This window comes from Chroicocephalus ridibundus, unplaced genomic scaffold (assembly GCF_963924245.1).
Source record: "Chroicocephalus ridibundus unplaced genomic scaffold, bChrRid1.1 SCAFFOLD_26, whole genome shotgun sequence".
In the NCBI taxonomy this organism is placed as follows: Eukaryota; Metazoa; Chordata; class Aves; order Charadriiformes; family Laridae; genus Chroicocephalus; species Chroicocephalus ridibundus.
In genome coordinates, this window is record NW_026961775.1 from 920,584 (window position 1) to 936,784 (window position 16,201).

General features: G+C 53.5%; 1 protein-coding gene across 1 annotated transcript; it reads right to left on the minus strand.

The window, feature by feature from the left end:
* Positions 1-5,279: 5,279 nt before the first annotated feature.
* On the minus strand, positions 5,280-6,221 carry LOC134509724 (olfactory receptor 14J1-like; the record flags this gene model as incomplete). Its single annotated transcript, XM_063322332.1, has 1 exon — positions 5,280-6,221. A coding segment is annotated over exon 1 (918 nt), but the record flags the coding sequence as incomplete, so codon positions are not given.
* Between the last annotated feature and the right edge of the window lie 9,980 nt (positions 6,222-16,201).

The following is a 16,201-nucleotide window of genomic DNA, read 5'->3' on the forward strand; positions in this document are numbered from 1 at the left end:
GCGAACAGCCGAGCCTGAACTGGGGGCCATCTAGAGCCCTAACGCCCACCTGGGAGAAGGAGTTAACATTAAGGGGAACAGGCCATTCACCACGAACCACAATAAGGTCACCTGCCTAGTGGATGAAGGGAAGGTGGTGGATGTAGTTTTGCTGGATTTTAGTAAAGCTTTTGACAGTGTCCCTCAAAGTATCCTTCCGGACAAGTCGCCCAACTTGGAGATGAGCAGGTGGAGGGTGCGGTGGGTGAAGAACTGGCTGAACGGTAGGGCTAGACCCATGCGTAGAGCTGCAGAGTAAGAAATCAAGGGCTGCGTGAGCCTCACAGGAGGGCAGGAGATGCTCTCTTCTGGAAGGGTCATTTGTGCTATTGGCGATAGAGCCACGCAAGGCTGCCTTGGTCAGACACACTCATCCGTTGTTCATGTCACGTTAAACTGTACCAACATAGACATCTGCAGTGCAGTGACAGGACACAGGCCTTCTAACCTTCCCATGAACCTCCAACCTGAGCTTTCTCTCTGCACCCCCTTTGGAGGTGAACCTGAGCACAGAGCATGAGCCATTGGACTTTGACCACTCAAGACCATCTCCACCTTGGAGCTAATACGGGGCACAGCCAAGGTGGAGGCCCAGGGAGGAGGTGTTGCGGAGCAGCCTTTTCTGTTGTTGCAAACTAAGCTTGGTAGCTCTCTGCTGCACCCTCTCCAGCAGTTCCCTGTCCTTCTTGATCTGGGAAGCCCAGAACTGGACACAGTGCTCCAGGTGCGGCCTCACCAAGGCAGAGTAGAGGGGGAGGATGACCTCCCTCCACCTGCTGGCCACACTCTTCTTGATGCACCCCAGGATGCCATTGGCCTTCTTGGCCACAAGGTCCCATTCCTGGCTCATGGTCATCCAGTTGTCCCCCAGGACTCCCAGGTCTCTTTCCACCAAGCTGCTCTCCAGCAGGTCAGCCCCCAACCTGTCCTGGTGCATGGGGTTAGTCCTCCCCAGGTGCAGCACCCTACACTTGCCCTGGTTGAATTTCAAAAGGTTTCTCTCTGCCCAACTCTCCAGCCTGTCCAGGTCTCTCTGGATGGCAGGACAGCCTTCTGGTGTGTCAGCCACCCCCCCAGCTTTGTGTCATCAGTGAACTTGCTGAGGGTGCACTCTGTCCCCTCATCCAGGTCGCTGATGAAGATATTGAAGAGGACTGGACCCAGCACTGACCCCTGGGGAACACCACTCCTCACTGACCTCCAACTAGACTCTGTGCTCCTAATCACAACCCTCTGAGCTCTGTCTTTCAACCAGTTATCTATCCACCCCACTGTCCACTCATCAAGCCTGCTCTTCCTAAGCTTCCTATGAGGATGCTGTGGGAGACGGTGTCGAAAGCCTCGCTAAAGTCAAGGTAGACACCATCCACTGCCCTCCCCTCATCTATCCATCCAGTCACGCCATCATAGAAGGCTATTGGGTTAGTCACACAGGATTTCCCCTTGGTGAATCCATGTTGAGTACTTCTGACAGCTATCTTTTCCTCCACATGCCTTGAGATGACGCCCACAACGAGCTGTTCCATCATCTTTCCAGGGATGGAGGTGAGGCTGACCGGCCTGTAGTTCCCCGGCTCCTCCTTCTTGCCTTTTTTGAAGACTGGAGGGACGTTGGCTTTCCTCCAGTCCTCAGGCACCTCGCCTGTTCTCCAGGACCTTTCAAAGATGATGGAACGTGGCCCAGCAATGACGTCCACCAGCTCCCTCAGCACTCTCGGGGCATCCCATCCGGGCCATTCACGGACTTGTGAATATCTGATTGATCTAATTGATCCCTCACTCGATCCTCCTAAACTCAAGGGAAGTCTTCTTCTTTCCCTGTTACTTACCATAACGCCTGGGACTCCTGAGGGCTGGGCGGAGCAGTAAAGACCGAAGCAAAGAAGGCATTCAGTAACTCCGCCTTCTCCGCATCCGCTGGCTCCCATGCCCGCCATCCCATGGCTCCAGTCTCATTCAACAGTGGGCCCACAACTTCTCTGCTCTTCCTTTTGCTTCCAATATACTCGTAGAAGCCCTTCCTGTTGAGCTTGACATCCCTGGCCAGGTTTAATTCCAAGGCGGCCTTGGCTTTCCTTGTTTCATCCCTGCACGCTCTGGCAGCATTCCTGTAATCCTCCCAAGGGGTCAGTCCCTTCTTCCACGTAGTGTAGACTTCCTTCTTCCACTTGAGCTTTTTCAGAAGCTCCCTGCTCAACCATGCAGGTCTCCTGTGTCCCTTGGCCGATTTCTTTCTCTTCGGGAAGCACCGATCCTGAGCTTGGAGGAAGTACTCTTTGAATACCAACCAGCTCTCTTGACCCCTTTGCCTTCCAGAGCCCCAGCCCACGGGATGTCTTCAAGCAGTTTCTTGAAGAGGTCAAAGTTAGCCCTCCTGAAATCCAAGGCTCTAATTTTACTTCTTGTTGTTTTGTGCGTAGTACCCATGATCCTGAACTCCATCATTTCATGATCACTACAACCTAGGGTGCCCCCAACCTTAACGTCCCCCACCAGTCCCTCTGTGTTTGTCAGTACCAGGTCCAGGAGTGCTCCTCTCCTTGTTGGCTCCTGCACCACCTGTATCAAGAAGTTGTCATCAATGCACTGGAGGAGCCTCCTGGACTGTGCGTGCCTGGCTGCGTGGTCTGCCCAGCAGATATCGGGGTGATCGAAGTCCCCCATGAGAACCAAGGCCTGCGATTGCGAGGCTACCTTCAGCTGTCTCTAGAAAGCCTCATCAGCTTCCCCATCCTGATCAGGTGGCCTGTGATAAACACCCACAGCAGTGTCCCTCATGTTGGCCTGCCCCTTAATCCTCACCCATAAGCTCTCGACCCTCTCGTCATCCGCCCCTAGTGAGAGCCCGATGCATTCCAAATGCTCTCTCCCATGGAGTGCAACTCCACCACCACGCCTCGCTGGCCTGTCTTTCCGGGAAAGGACGTAGCCACCCATGACAGCATTCCAGTCACGTGCGCTGTCCCACCACGTCTCAGTAACTGCAATGAGATTGTGGCCATGCGATCGCGCACAGATCTCCAGCTCTTCCTGCTTATTCCCCACGCCGCGTGCACTGGTGTCTCAGCATTTCAGAGAGGGAGTTGTGTGTGTAGTTGTGACCCTTGAGATGTGCTGTGCCTTCTGGCTACCAGAAATACTGGCACAGTGGCCCACGAGCGCTGAGCAACTGCGCCCTGGCAGCTCCCCAGCAAGCCCAGGACCGTCCCCACCCCCGCTTCAAATCCAGTTCAAAGAACCCCAATGAGCACTGAGAAATCAGGGAGTTACCAGGGATTCAGGGAGTCATACTGGGAGCACTGGGACCACACTGGGAGCACTGGGATGAGTGAGGGAGTCATACTGGGAGCACTCGGAAGAAGTAGTGACTCATGCTGGGAGCACTGGGACCACACTGGGAGCACTGGGGGGAGTGAGGGAGTCATACTGGGAGCAATGGGACCGCACTGGGAGCACTTGGGGGAGTCAGGGAGTCATACTGGGAGCACTGAGACCGCACTGGGAGCACTGGGCGGTGTCATTGTGTCATACTGGGAGCACTGGGAGGGCACTGGGAGTACTGGGGGGAATCAGGGAGTCATACTGGGAGCACTGGGATCGCACTGGGAGCACTGGGGGGATTCAGGTAGTGATACTGGGAGCAGTGGGACCGCACTGGGAGCACTGGGGGGAGTCAGGGGGTCATCCTGGTAGCACTGGGACAGCACTGGGAGCACGGGGGGTAGTCAGGGGGTCATACTAGGAGAACTGGGACCGTTCTGGGAGCACTGTGGGGAGTCTGGGGGTCATACTGGGAGCACTGGGACTGCACTGGGAGCACTGTGGGGAGTCTGGGGGTCATACTGGGAGCACTGGGACTGCACTGGGAGCACTGGGGTGAGCCACAAGGTCATACTGGGAGCAGTGGGACAGCACTGGAAACACTGGGGAGAGTCAGGGTGTCTTTCTGGGAGCACTGGTACAGCACTGGGAGCACTGGGGGGAGTCAAGGAATTATATTGGGAGTACTGGGACAGAACTGGGAGCACTGGAGGGAGTCAGGCAGTCATACTGGGAGCACTGGGACCGCACTGGGAGCATTGGGGGGACTCAGGAGGTCATACTGGGAGCACTGGGACAGCACTGGGAGCACAGGGGGGAGTCAAGGATTCATAGTGGGAGTACTGGGACAGAACTGGGAGCACTGGGGGTATTCAGGGAGTCATACTGGGAGCAGCGGGACCGCACTGGGAGCACTGGGGGGAGTCAGGGAGTCATACTGGGAGCACTGGGATTGCACTGGAAGCACTGGGGGGAGTCAGGGACTCATACTGGGAGCACTGGGAGTGCAATGGGAGCCCTCGTTGATGGGCTCAGTTTTGGCCAGCGGTGGGTTTCTTTTGGAGCTGGCTGGAACCAGCTCTGTCTGGCATGGAAGCAGCCCCTGGTCTCTTCTCACAGAGGCCCATCCCTTCACCCCACCACTACCAAAGCCTGGAGACGGACACCAATTCCACAAGCCCTGGCTCTGCACCACAAACACTCTGGTGTGAGTCCTCACGCCGCATGGGCACACGGTACAAGCTGCACTCCGAGGATTTTCCCTCCTGGGCACTTTCCAGCCCAGCCCAGCTCCCTCCAAGCTCTGCCACCTCCCCTGCCCTCTCTCCATCCCAGCCCAGTCTGCGCTGGCCCAACAGCAGAGCCTGCCCCAGGGTGCTGCAGAGCTCTGGGCACTCACTCCACAGCCACAGCCCCTCTGAAGGGCACCGCAGCTGCTGGGGGGCAGAGGAGGGTCAGCCCCAGAGACGGGGGGCATGTGGGCACAAGGTAAAGGCAGTCAGTGGGCCCCTGTGTCCTCCTCCCCAGGATATTCTGAGGGGTCTGCAGCCCCTCACTGCCATCCCCTCTCCCCAGCCCAGTACAAGAGCCCTGGCCCTGGGGACCCTCAGGCAGCTCCTACCGCCCCAGTGACAGAGTGGCACTGGGACAGCCTGCCCCAGGCTGCTGCAGCCAGAAAGGTCTTCTCATCTCCCGTTTATTCAGCCCTGCTGCTGATGGGTCTCAGAAGAAGAAGTGTTAGCCGGTTCATTTATTTTATTTAAACAAAACGAGAGCCTGAGTCTTTATTTACAGAAATATTTTTTGTCACAGACGAGAGGTGAAAAGTTCAGGAGGAGGGGAGGAATAGTGAATGCTTGTCACAAAGTTACAGGGAATCCTTTGCAGAGGAAGGTACACAGTCTATGGCTGATGAAAAAATGTCCAATCAGTTTCCTCAGGGCATCCTTGAGCTCCTGGTTCCTCATGCTGTAGATGAGGGGGTTCACTGCTGGAGGCAACACCGAGTACAGAATTGACATGACTAGTTCTAGAATGGGGGAGTTGATGGAGGGGGGCTTCAGGTAAGAAAAAATTGAAGTACTGATAAACAGTGAGACAATGACCAGGTGAGGGAGGCACGTGGAAAAGGCTTTGTGCCGTCCCTGCTGTGAGGGCATCCTCAGCACAACCCTGAAGATCTGCACATAGGACAGCACAATGAAAACAAAACACACAAAAGAAAAAAAGATACTAAAAGAAAGGAGCCCAACTTCCCTGAGGTAGTCTGAGTCTGAGCAGGAGAGCTTGAGGATCTGGGGGATTTCACAGAAGAACTGGTCCACAGCATTGCCTTGGCAGAGAGGTATTGAAAATGTATTGGCAGTGTGCAGCAGAGCAGTAAGAAAGCCACTGCCCCAGGCAGCTGCTGCCATGTGGACACAAGCTCTGCTGCCCAGGAGGGACCCATAGTGCAGGGGTTTGCAGATGGCAACGTAGCGGTCGTAGGCCATGACTGTCAGAAGATAAAACTCTGCTAAGATAAAGAAGGCAAAGAAGAAGACCTGGGCAGCACATCCCGAGAAGGAGATGGCCCTGGTGTCCCAGAGGGAGTTGGCCATGGCTTTGGGCAGAGTGGTGGAGATGCAGCCCAGGTCGAGGAGGGCGAGGTTGAGGAGGAAGAAGTACATGGGGGTGTGGAGGCGGTGGTCACAGGCTACGGCAGTGATGATGAGGCCATTGCCCAGGAGGGCAGCCAGGTAGATGCCCAGGAAGAGCCACAAGTGCAAGAGCTGCAGCTCCCGCGTGTCTGCAAATGCCAGGAGGAGGAAGTGGGTGATGGAGCTGTCGTTGGACATCTGATCCCTCTGCACATGGGGGCCTGTCCAAGAAGGAAACAGCAGTGAAGAGTGAGGACAAACACCTCTGAGCAGAACCTGTTGCATTTGTCACAGTAACGTCCAAGCAGATGGGAACCAGGAGTGATCACAGGTTAAATCTCACTATGATATAAAAGAGCTTTTGACCACTGTCACTCCCAGGTCCCCTGGCTGCAGAACAGAGCTGGGGGGGTTGTTTTGTTTATTTTGCTCCGGTTACCCCTGGCCCACTTGAGGAGTCATGTTTGAAGGTAGAAATCCCTGGCATTTCTGCTACCCTACGAGTGCTATTGTGAGAGTCCTGGGAGGCAATAGGACAGACCCTTAGTGCAGAAGGAGGAGAGCTGGTCTCTCCATCCGTCCTGCTCTCAGCTGCTTTTTGCCAGCACCGCTTTGGTCTGGAGGATGATCCCATGGAGAGCAGAGGAGTCCAGTTCCAAAGTGCAGATCTCCAAACTCCCCTCCCCAGGGAACAGCTGTCAGCTTTTGGATGCCCAGAAGATGGGGTGCCCTTTGTGGAGAGTTAAGGTTATCCCCACCCCATGGACTGCATTGCCTAGAGACCCAGAGGTTAGAAGAGGCCTTGGGCACCAGGGACACATCTGCATGGCAGGACCTGCAGGGTCAGTGGCTGAGCTGCTGATGAAGCCCCCACCCCAGAGAGACTGAAAACAAGAGCAACAGCAGCAGCAGCAGGGATGGGTGGAGAAGCAAGGAGAAATGCCCCGATGCTTCTGCCAAAGGAAACAAGGCCAGGGAGGGACAGAGGGTGCTCAGGAGAGTCCCTTCTGCTGCAGCTATGGCCACGGATGAGGCAGCTGCTGCCCTGGATCCCACGTCCTTGAGGGCAGAAGCTCACTGGGCAGGGTTAGAGTTGGCACTGGCAGGAGGCAGAGTTCCTCTGAAGCACCGGGACCCTGCTCTGAAGGACAGCCCTGGGCACCCCTGGCTGCACACCCGCCTTCATGCCCCTGCAACCATCCCCAGGAGAAGGCAGCCACCGTGTCCTGTCCCTCTGACGGTGCTGCAGGGAAGCCCTGCTCTGCAGCACACCCTTCTCCTCCTCTACACCAGAGAAAGATCCCACAGGCTGTGGGCTATGACAGCTTTATGAGAACCCTTCAGGATCGGCAGCGGCATTGCCCTGCAGCCTCACACTTACCGGGCAGAGGGCTGGGAAGCTTTCTCCCACAGTGAGCTCTCAGCTCTCCTCCCCATCACGACTGCCTTCACGCTCTCTCTGCATTGATGGTCCCATCCTCGGTGCCTGCAGGCAGCGCCCTCAGCCCTGCTGCCTGCTTCACATCAGCTTCCTTTGTCCCAAGAGCCCGGCCCAGCTCAGCACCAGAGGAGCAGCCCAAGGCATTTTAATGACCCCTCGGGTGGGTTTGGGGTGGAGTCCCTGAACCTCAGACACTGAGAGGAAGTTGAAGAAACCTCTCAAGAAGACAAACCCAGATGTAAACTCCAAGGTTTCTTGGAGTGTTAATGGGTCCCACTGAGGACCATTACCAACAAAGCCTCCCCAGGGGCTCGTTAGAGCACAAAACTGGAGGCAATAATGACAGGTAGGTAAAGGGAAATTAAAGGTGGCTCTGATGCTGAGCAAACCTGAAGGTGTTGCTCCTTCAGTGTCCCATACCTGCACCTCTTTCTTTGAAGGCACCCAATTGTCTTTTTGATTTCACCCCAGTATCTCACTGCCCTTACTGATATCTCTCCATCCTCCCTGGCTCTTCTGGGAAAGACAAAGCCATGGGCTGGTCCAGCCACCCCCTGGGTGTCCTCTTGTACCACAGCACTGCCCTTGGAGTGACAGTTTCTTCTGGTCATTTCTGGTCTCAACCTCCCAATCCAAACTTTGTGGCATCCTTCCTTTCTCCTGCTTTTTTTTCCACCATGAAGAAAAGCTCCACCCTTCACGCAGTTACAGGTTATGACTGTGACGCTCTGCACCCCCACTTCACCAGGCTGAAGGAGACCAGGACCCTCAGCCTCCCCTCACGGGGCGTGTGCTTGAGGCCATGAATCCCATATTGGCAGAGCTTCTCTGGACACTCTCCATTCCTCCCCACTTGTCTAGAACAGGAAGCCCCAGTGAGGGGCACACGAGCCCCGAGGTGGCCACTCCAGGTTTCAGTGGAGTGAGATGACAGCTCCCCTGGTGTGGGTGACCCACGCTCCTCCTAATGCAGCGCCCTCCCTACAATATGCACCCACTCTTCCAGCAGCCTTACTTTTCCAGTCACGCAGACACTTCTGTGGGATGTGGCAATTCTGTCTGAGGTTATGGAAACCTCTGCTTTTCTCTTACTTCCCTTCCTGTCAATTTCTCCAACTGAATGTGGCGCTTTTGTTCAGGCTTCTCAATGTCTTAAGAATTCCTAAAAACCTTCTAGTTGGCTTAGCTTGAATTTTTTTCTCTACTCCCATTTCCTCTGATTTCCCCATTGGTTAGCTAAACCGGAGAGACTACTAATGTGCGTCTCTGCTAATTCTCATCAGGTCTTTCCTGCTGCTTTTTTAACGCCCTTTTATTTTTGTGTATTTTTCCAGATATCTGTAAAACTAAATCTTCACGTGGTGTTAGCTCTCATAGAGACTGTGAATTTGAATCTGAGGTCTTTACATTTTCCCTTTGCTGTATTGAGTGGCGCCGACTTTGGTTTCATACATTTTCAGTTGACCTTCAGTTTTACTCTAGACTCTCAGGGTGGGATTCACTTCTAACTTTAGAAGTCTGCAATGGCAGCTAAAGAAGTTTTTCTACAAAGTTGTGGAGATGTATAGAAACACCTGCTTTTGAGGTTTCAAAGATCATTTGGTACCAATAATGCACTACTTTTTGCAAAAAGGGATATATCTTAGCTATATTGGTTAACTTTTATGCCTGTTTAGAATCATAGAATGTGTTGGGTTGGAAGGGACCTCTAAAGGCCATCTAGTCCCACCACCCTGCAGGCAGCAGGGACATCTTCAACTGGATCAGGTTGCTCAGAGCCTCATCAAGCCTGGCCTTGAATGCCTCCAGGGATGGGGCCTCCACCCCCTCTCTGGGCAACCTGGGCCAGTGTCTCACCACCCTCCTGGTAAAGAACTTCTTCCTCATGTCTAATCTAAACCCGCTCTGCTCTAGTTTAAAACCATTGCCCCTCATCGCTACATGGCCTTGCAAACAGCCCCTCCCCCGCTTTCTTGTAGGCCTCCTTCAGGTACTGGAAGGCCGCTATCAGGTCTCCCTGGGGCCTTCTCTTCTCCAGGCTGAATCATGGAATCACAGAATGATGGAATTTTGAGGGTTGTAAGGGAACTTAAAGATCATCTAGTTCCAAGCCCCCTGCCATGGGCAGAGGCATCTCCCACTAGATCAGGTTGCTCAGAGCCCCATCCAGGGCTTCCACCACCTCTCTGGGTAACCCGTTCCAGTGTCTTACCACCCTCTTGGTAAAGAACTTCTTCCTGACATCCAGTCTGAATAGTCCCGTCTCTAGTTTTAATCCATTCCCTCTAGTCCTACCATTACCCGACATCCTAAAAAGTCCCTCACCAGCTTTCTTGTAGGCCCCCTTAAGATACTGGTAGGCCACTAGAAGGTCTCCTCAGAGCCTTCTTTTCTCCAGAATGAACAACCCCAGCTCTCTCAGTCTGTCCTCATAGGAGAGGTGCTCCAGCCCTCTGATCATCCTTGTGGCACTTCTCTGGACGCGTTCCAGCGCGTCCATATCTCTCTTGTAGTAGGGGCTCCAGAACTGGATGCAGTACTCCAGGTGGGGTCTCACGAGAGTGGAGTAGAGGGGGAGAATCACCTCCCTCGCCCTGCTGGCCACACTTCTCCTGATGCAGCCCAGGAGACGATTGGCTTTCTGGGCTGCTAGTGCATGCTGATGGCTCATGTGCAGCTTCTCATCTACCAGCGCCCCCAAGTCCTTTTCTTCAGGGCTGCTCTCAAGCCAGTCACTACCCAGCCTATATCGGTGCTTGGGATTGGCCCGACCCAGATGGAGGGCCTTGCACTTGGTCTTGTTGAACTTCATGAGGTTGGCATGGGCCCACCTCTCCAGCCTGTCAAGGTCCCTCTGGATGGCATCCCTTCCCTCCAGCCTATCAGCCGCCCCACACAGCTTGGTGTCGTCGGCAAACTTGCTGAGGGTGCACTCTACGCCACTGTCCATGTCGCTGACGAAGATGTTAAACAAGACCGGTCCCAGTACTGATCCTTGAGGGACTCCACTTGTCACTGGCCTCCACTTGGACGTGGACCCATTGACAGCCACTCCTTGGGTGCAGCTGTCAAGCCAGTTCTTTATCCACTGAATTGTCAGTCCATCAAGCCCATATTTTATCAGCTTGGAGACCAGGATGTCATGCGGGACAGTGTCAAAGGCTTTGCTCAGGTCCAGGTAAATGACGTCAGTTGCTCTCCCCTTTTCTATTGATGTTGCGACCTTCTCATAGAAGGCCACCAGGTTTGTCAGGCATGATTTTCCCTTGGTGAAGCCATGTTGATTGTACCAATCACCTCTTCATTATTCTTCTGCCTCAGCAGTGCCTCCAGGAGGATCTGCTCCATAATCTTACCAGGCACGGAGGTGAGACTGACTGGCCTAGAGTTCCCTGGTTCCTCCTTCTTTCCCTTTTTGAAAATGGGGGTTATGTTTCCCCTTTTCCAGTCAGTGGGGACTTCACCAGACTGCCATGACTTTTGGAATATAATAGAGAGAGGTTTAGCAACCTCATGCACCAGTTCCTTTGGTACCCGTGGGTGTATCCCATCAGGTCCCATGGACTTGTTCACTCTCAGGTTCATCAGATGGTCATGAACCTGATCTTCAGTTATGATGGGCAGTTCTGTCCAACCCCTGCCATTGTCTTCTGTGACTCCGGGAGTGTGGCTGGAGCCCTTGCCAGTGAAGACTGAGGAAAAGAAGTCGTTGAGAACCTCGGCCTTCTCCATATCACTTGTCACCAGCTCCCCCGTTTCCTTTCGGAGGGGGCCCACACCTTCCCTAGTCTTCTTCTTACCTATGTGTACCTATAGAAATTTTTGCTGTTGAACAACCCCAGGTCCCTCTGGATGACATCCTGTCCCTCTGGCATGTCAACCACACCACTCAGCTTGGTGTCATCGGCAAACTTGCTGAGGGTGCACTTGATCCCACTGTCTAAATCATTGATGAAGATATTAAACAGCACCTGTCCCAAGACGGATCCCTGAGGGACACCACTTGTTACCCCTCTGCATCTGGACATCGAGCCATTGACCACTGGATGACCACCTCTGGATGCGACCCTTCAGCCAGTTCCTTATCCACCGAACAGTCCTCCCATCAAATCCGACTTTACCTGACTGCCATGACTTTTCCAACATCATGAAGAGTGTCTTGGCAACTACATCAGCCAATTCCCTCAGGACTCTGGGGTGCATCAGGCCCCATGGACTTGTGTATGTTCACGTTCCTCAGGTGGTCACAAACTTTGTCTTCACTTACAGTGGGAGGGACTTTGTCCCCCAGGTCCCCGTCTTGAAGTCCTTCAACTTGGGAGGTGTGAGGAGAGAGGCTGGCAGTGAAGACTAAGGCAAAAAATTGTTGAGAACCTCAGCCTTCTCCTCATCTGTTGTTACCAGTTTGCCATTCTCAGTCATCAGGGAGGGCACGCTTTCTTTAACCTTCCTTTTCTGGTTTGACCAGCAGGTCCCAACTCAGCCATGCTGGTCTCTTCCCTGCATGGTCACTGCACACCAGGCTGCCTCCAATCTTGACATCCCCAATGAGCTCACTCGCACTGGTGACTGTCAGGTCCAGTATGGCATCCCCTTGGGCAGGGCTGTCTATTTCCTGTCTTAGGAAGTTATCGTCGAGGCACTCCAGGAACCTCCTGGATTGTCTACAGCTCACCCTGTTACTTTTCCAGCGCATGTCAGGGTGGTTGAATCCCCCAGCAGGAGGAGAGCCTTCGAGCGCGATGCCTCCTGTAGCTGCAGGAAGAAGGCTTCATCAACAGGTTCCCCTTGATCAGGTGGCCTGTAGTAGACACCAACCACCAGGTTCCCCTTATTTCCTCGGTCTCTAATGCCTACCCATAAGCTTTTGACTTCCTCTTGGCTGTTCTTTAGGGACATCTCTTCACACTCTATCCCTTGCTTAACAGAGAGGGCAACACCTCTGCCCCTCCTTCCTCAACAGCTTGTAGCCATTGATAGCCACACTCCAGCCATAGGATTCGTCCCACCAGGTTTCAGTAATGGCCACTAGGTCATAGCTTTCCAGCAGCATGGTAGTTTCCAACTCCACCTGTTTGCTATCCATGTTGCGTGCGTTTGTGTAGAGGCACTTCAGCTGGGCTGCTGCCTGTGTTACCTTCTTAGAGGAGATCACCTTGAGGTGTTTCATGGGTGTTTCCCTGTTGACTCCAACTACCTCAGAAACCCCTGGCTCATCTCTGTAAGACTTTGACTATGATGCAGTGTTCCCAGCATGCCGCCGGGCAACAGGTCGAAGGCCCTCACTAGTGCCCTGTCCCCCTAACCCTGATGTGTTATCCCACAGCTGGTCACAGACAAGCCTGATATTAACATCCCCCTCCCCCTTCACATCTAGTTTGAAGCCCTGTCGATCAGCCCCACAATCTCTTGAGCAAAGACCCTCTTCCCCCTTTGAGAAAGGTGTCTCCCAGGTGATGCCAGCAAGCCCGGTGCCCTGTAGGCCATCCCATTGTCAACAAAATTGAAATTGTGGTGGTGACACCAGCCACGGAGCCATGTATTAATAGACTGGATCCGTCTGTTTCTTCCAATGTCACTGCCTGCAACTGGAAGGAGTGAGGAAAAAATAAGCCGTGTCCCAGATTCCCTCACCAACCTTCCCAAGGCCCTGAAGTCCCCCTTGATTGCTCTTGGTCTATGAGGCGCAGCTTCCTCTCCACCTACAAGGAGGATCAGTAATGGGTAATAGGCTGAGGACTGTATCAAGCGAGGAAGTTTCCTGGTGATGTCCTTCACCCGGGCTCCAGGAAGACAGCAGGCTTCTCTATGAGGAGGGTCTACCCGGCATATTGGACCCTCTGGTCTCCTCAGGAAGGAGTCACCAACGACCATAACCCTTCTTTTCTTCCTTGTGGTTGTGGTTGTGGTTGTGATACGGGTGGTACGCCATTCTGACTGTGGAGACATCTCTGGTGTGGATTGCCCATCATCCACATCCTCATTTGACTGGCCTTTCTCAACCAGAACCTCATATCTGTTCTTCAGAGGTACCGGGGTGGGGGACAAGGTGGGCAAGGAGGGAGTTCGCCTGCTGCCCCGACCATGAATTTCCCTCCATTCACTCTTTCCATTTAGGCTTCTGTCTTCTGCCTGACAGGGCAGGATACAGGGTGGATCCCGGTGACTTTCTGATAGGTGCTCCTGCTTCTGTTTCAAGGGGGGCAGAGCCTGGCTCCACCAGTCTGTGTCTTGTTCAGCCTCCCTAATGCTCCTTAACCTTTCGACTTCCTCTCACAGCTCTGCCACCAGGCTGAGCAGATGGTTCACCTGTTCACAAGGCACACAGCAGCTGTTACAGCTGCCCCGCATTACCAGTGAAAGGCTCTGGCACCCCCTGCAGCCTGTGACCTGGATGGCTGTATGTTCCTGTGGGAGCTCTCTCTGGGTTCCCACATCCATCCTGGCTAAGGTTGAGAGCACGACCTCCTGCCGGGTGGAGACCAGAGCTAAACTCCATCCGAGAGGGTGATGACCGCCTTGTTGTGGTGCTCCCCGGTGACGCCCTGGGTGATGCCCATGTGCTGCGTGCTTACTCAGTGCGCAGTGACCAGGTCGCTGTGCTCCCAAAAGCCTTCTTTTATGAGGGGGGAAGTGGTCCCAGCGAGTACGCCTCCTTTAGACCTGCCGCCCGTGGTGCTGGCTCTGCCCACACCTCCTCAGCAGGCCACCCACGAGCGGCCGGTTTCCAGCACAGGCTGGCTGCTTTTCCCTGCTTCAAAAAGCCCCCAAAGGAGCCCCTCGCTGGCCCTTTTTGCTATGATTCCCTTCCCCAGTGCAGACTTACCTGCACAGAGATGGTCACCTTAGCGACTTTCTGTGTGTGCAACTCGATTTAGGAAACTACTGTAAGTCTTGTGGTTGCGAGTGTCTGATTTGATTCAGGAAACTGTCGAACGTGTCCGGTGAACCTTTCCTTTTTTGAATCTTTAAATATTGCACTGTGTTGGTTATAGCAAATTTTGATAAATCACTTTGAGAACTGGCAAATGATGAAGTATTGTTAGAATCGTATGACTTAACCCCGTGTTACTAAATCTGAAATTGCTGCCCCCTCAAAGTTGGGCAGGATCCCAAATCAACATTCACAACGAGACTGGACATGAGGAGAAAGAAGTGTCCCATGAAGGACAGTGCTGTGACTCCTGAGGTCACCCAGAGGGAGCCTGGATCAGCGCAATGCTGGGTGTTCCAAGGAACAGGCAGGGAGGAAGAAGAGCTGTCAGGAAAGGCCAGGAGATGCCGCAGTGGGAGCAAGGGGAGGAAACAGGTTGGGTGTCCACAGCCTGCAGGTCTTTGTCCCCTTGGCTGTGGCTGTTGTCTTTGCTACCAAGGCCTGAAAGGAGACACCTTAATCTCATGGAACCGGGGCCTCACTGCTTCCTCGCACCCCCCAGGGAGGTCGGGAGGTGTGGTGCCGTTGTCCTTCACTCGGCATTGCCTACCCCACACCTCACTGCCCCGGGAGGAGCCCTGAGCCAGTGTGAGGGACAGGATCCCCCTTCCCAGGGCTGGCCGCTTGGCGGGATAAAATACATCACGGCTTTACTCAGCATCAGCTCCACCTGCACAGTGCCTTTGCCTCCCTGTAATCACAGCCTCCAGTTGCCTGCTCGAACAAATCCATGGGGAGGCTTGGTCTGTCATGGCCCTCAGTGGGGACAATTAATGCTCCAAGACACTTTGGCGTTTGCTTCAGACTTGAATTCCTGCACAGGTTGTTCAAGCTCCTCTCTGTATCTGGCATTCCTGGGCTCAGCAGCAAATGCCCCATGGGGCTCGTTAAAGTGCAGAAAGCCCTAAAGAGCCACAGCTCTTCCATGATTTTCTTGAGGGCTTCTAGCCTGGTACAGCTCAGTGGAGAGGTCTCAGGAGTCTACTTAAAGTGGAAGGTTTCAAGAACCACTTAATGAAAAGGTAATTTTTCATTTGGAAAGGGCTTTTCATTAGTCTTTTTATTTTTCCAGAGGAAATGCTTGCAGCTTTCTGCAACTGATACTGAACCAGAGGGTCTCCTAAGGAGGACCGGAGAGGTAGCAACTGCCATCTCCTCGAGGTCCCCCACTGTACAGACAACTTGCCCCCCCACCTCCTCCTCCCCACCATTTCTCTTGGGGCTGCCTGGGACTTGCATTCTTTTCCTACATCAGACTTGTGCGCTGAGTCTGCAGCTGAATGTTCACAGCTCCTTTGCACCAATTCCTGCCCGATTCCCCCGCAGACTTGGCTGTAAATAGACAAGGGATTCTTACTCAATTTGAACAGCCAGAAGGACAAAATGATACCAATTAATTAAAGAAACCCAATGCATTCCTCCACTATATGCCAAGTCCAAGCCTCCAATAAGCTCCACCTGCCTCAAACCATCAACATAAAAGAAATATGTTGGAGAGATTGATAGGAAATTCTAAATATACGCACAGTTAGTGAGTTGGCTAAAGAGAGAGTGTGGCAGATTAAGTAAACTGTGCCTTATTCTTGGCCAAATTTCCATCCCAGAGCCTTGTCACCAATCCATGTCTCTAGCGATGTCCCTGCCCATGTGACATTATGTGCTTGTTAAACAAAACTTTTCTTCTCCAGCAAACTCTAGCAAAACTCTTCCTTGGAGACAGTCTCTCCTCAAGGTCCCCCTGCAACCATACGGTGAATTGAGATGCAAGAATAAACTCATTACAGTTCCTTCACGTTAACAAGCTCCCAAGGGAAAGTCACGCGGTGT